General features: G+C 47.4%; 1 protein-coding gene across 1 annotated transcript in view; it reads left to right on the forward strand.

Moving 5' to 3' along the window:
* The first annotated feature begins 288 nt into the window (after positions 1–288).
* The window catches only part of LOC119593844 (dual specificity mitogen-activated protein kinase kinase 1-like), a 12,470-nt gene continuing 12,070 nt past the window's right edge, over positions 289–688 (forward strand). The window contains exon 1 of the mRNA XM_037942873.1: positions 289–541. Coding sequence (XP_037798801.1) covers positions 456–541 — 86 coding nt within the window. The 5' untranslated portion in view covers positions 289–455. The remainder of the gene's footprint in view (positions 542–688) is intronic.

Below are 688 nucleotides of genomic sequence, written 5' to 3' on the forward strand. Positions count from 1 at the left end.
GATGAACATTTTGCTTCATACAAAGATCTTGTATATACCATCCATAACATAGGACCATAATTTTCACACAATTCCTTGAAACGTGAATGTAACTCCGTTATAAACCATACGATTTTTCCAAATCGGACATTGCTCCAATCTAATTAAACACATCACAGATGAAGAAATTAAAGAAAATAGCTTCTAAATTTCCCACAATTTCCGCAATTCATCTAGACTCGAATGCCCTCAGCGAGGCATCCCTAAACAAAGAAAATCGTCCGGCCGCCCTACTTTCCAGCATTCTGATTGGCCGGAGCTCTCCCCCTCCGCCAATCAGAACGCGGCTCCTTGCGTCAATCTAGATAAAGTGTATCCCCTTCGAGTTCCCGAAATCGCCGGAATCGGAGCGAGCAGGAGCTGTTAGTCTGTTGATCATAATCAATATCTGACGTCTACCCCTCTCACAGCTGAACATGTTGAATAAGAATAAGTTCAACCTGAAGCTGCCGCCCGGCTCCATCGAACAGAACAATGACAATGACAACCACACGGGAACAGAGTAAGTGAACGAATAACAAGGGTTTCTCTCTCGCTCGGGTCCCCTTCGCCGCTGCTCCCCTAAGTGTTGGTCAATAACAAGGGGAGGGGGGGACTTCGGTGCACACAACCTGTTGGACGATGCCCGGGCGCGTGTGGCCAGCTCGCC

Source organism: Penaeus monodon, chromosome 32, assembly GCF_015228065.2.
Source record: "Penaeus monodon isolate SGIC_2016 chromosome 32, NSTDA_Pmon_1, whole genome shotgun sequence".
NCBI lineage: Eukaryota > Metazoa > Arthropoda > Malacostraca > Decapoda > Penaeidae > Penaeus > Penaeus monodon.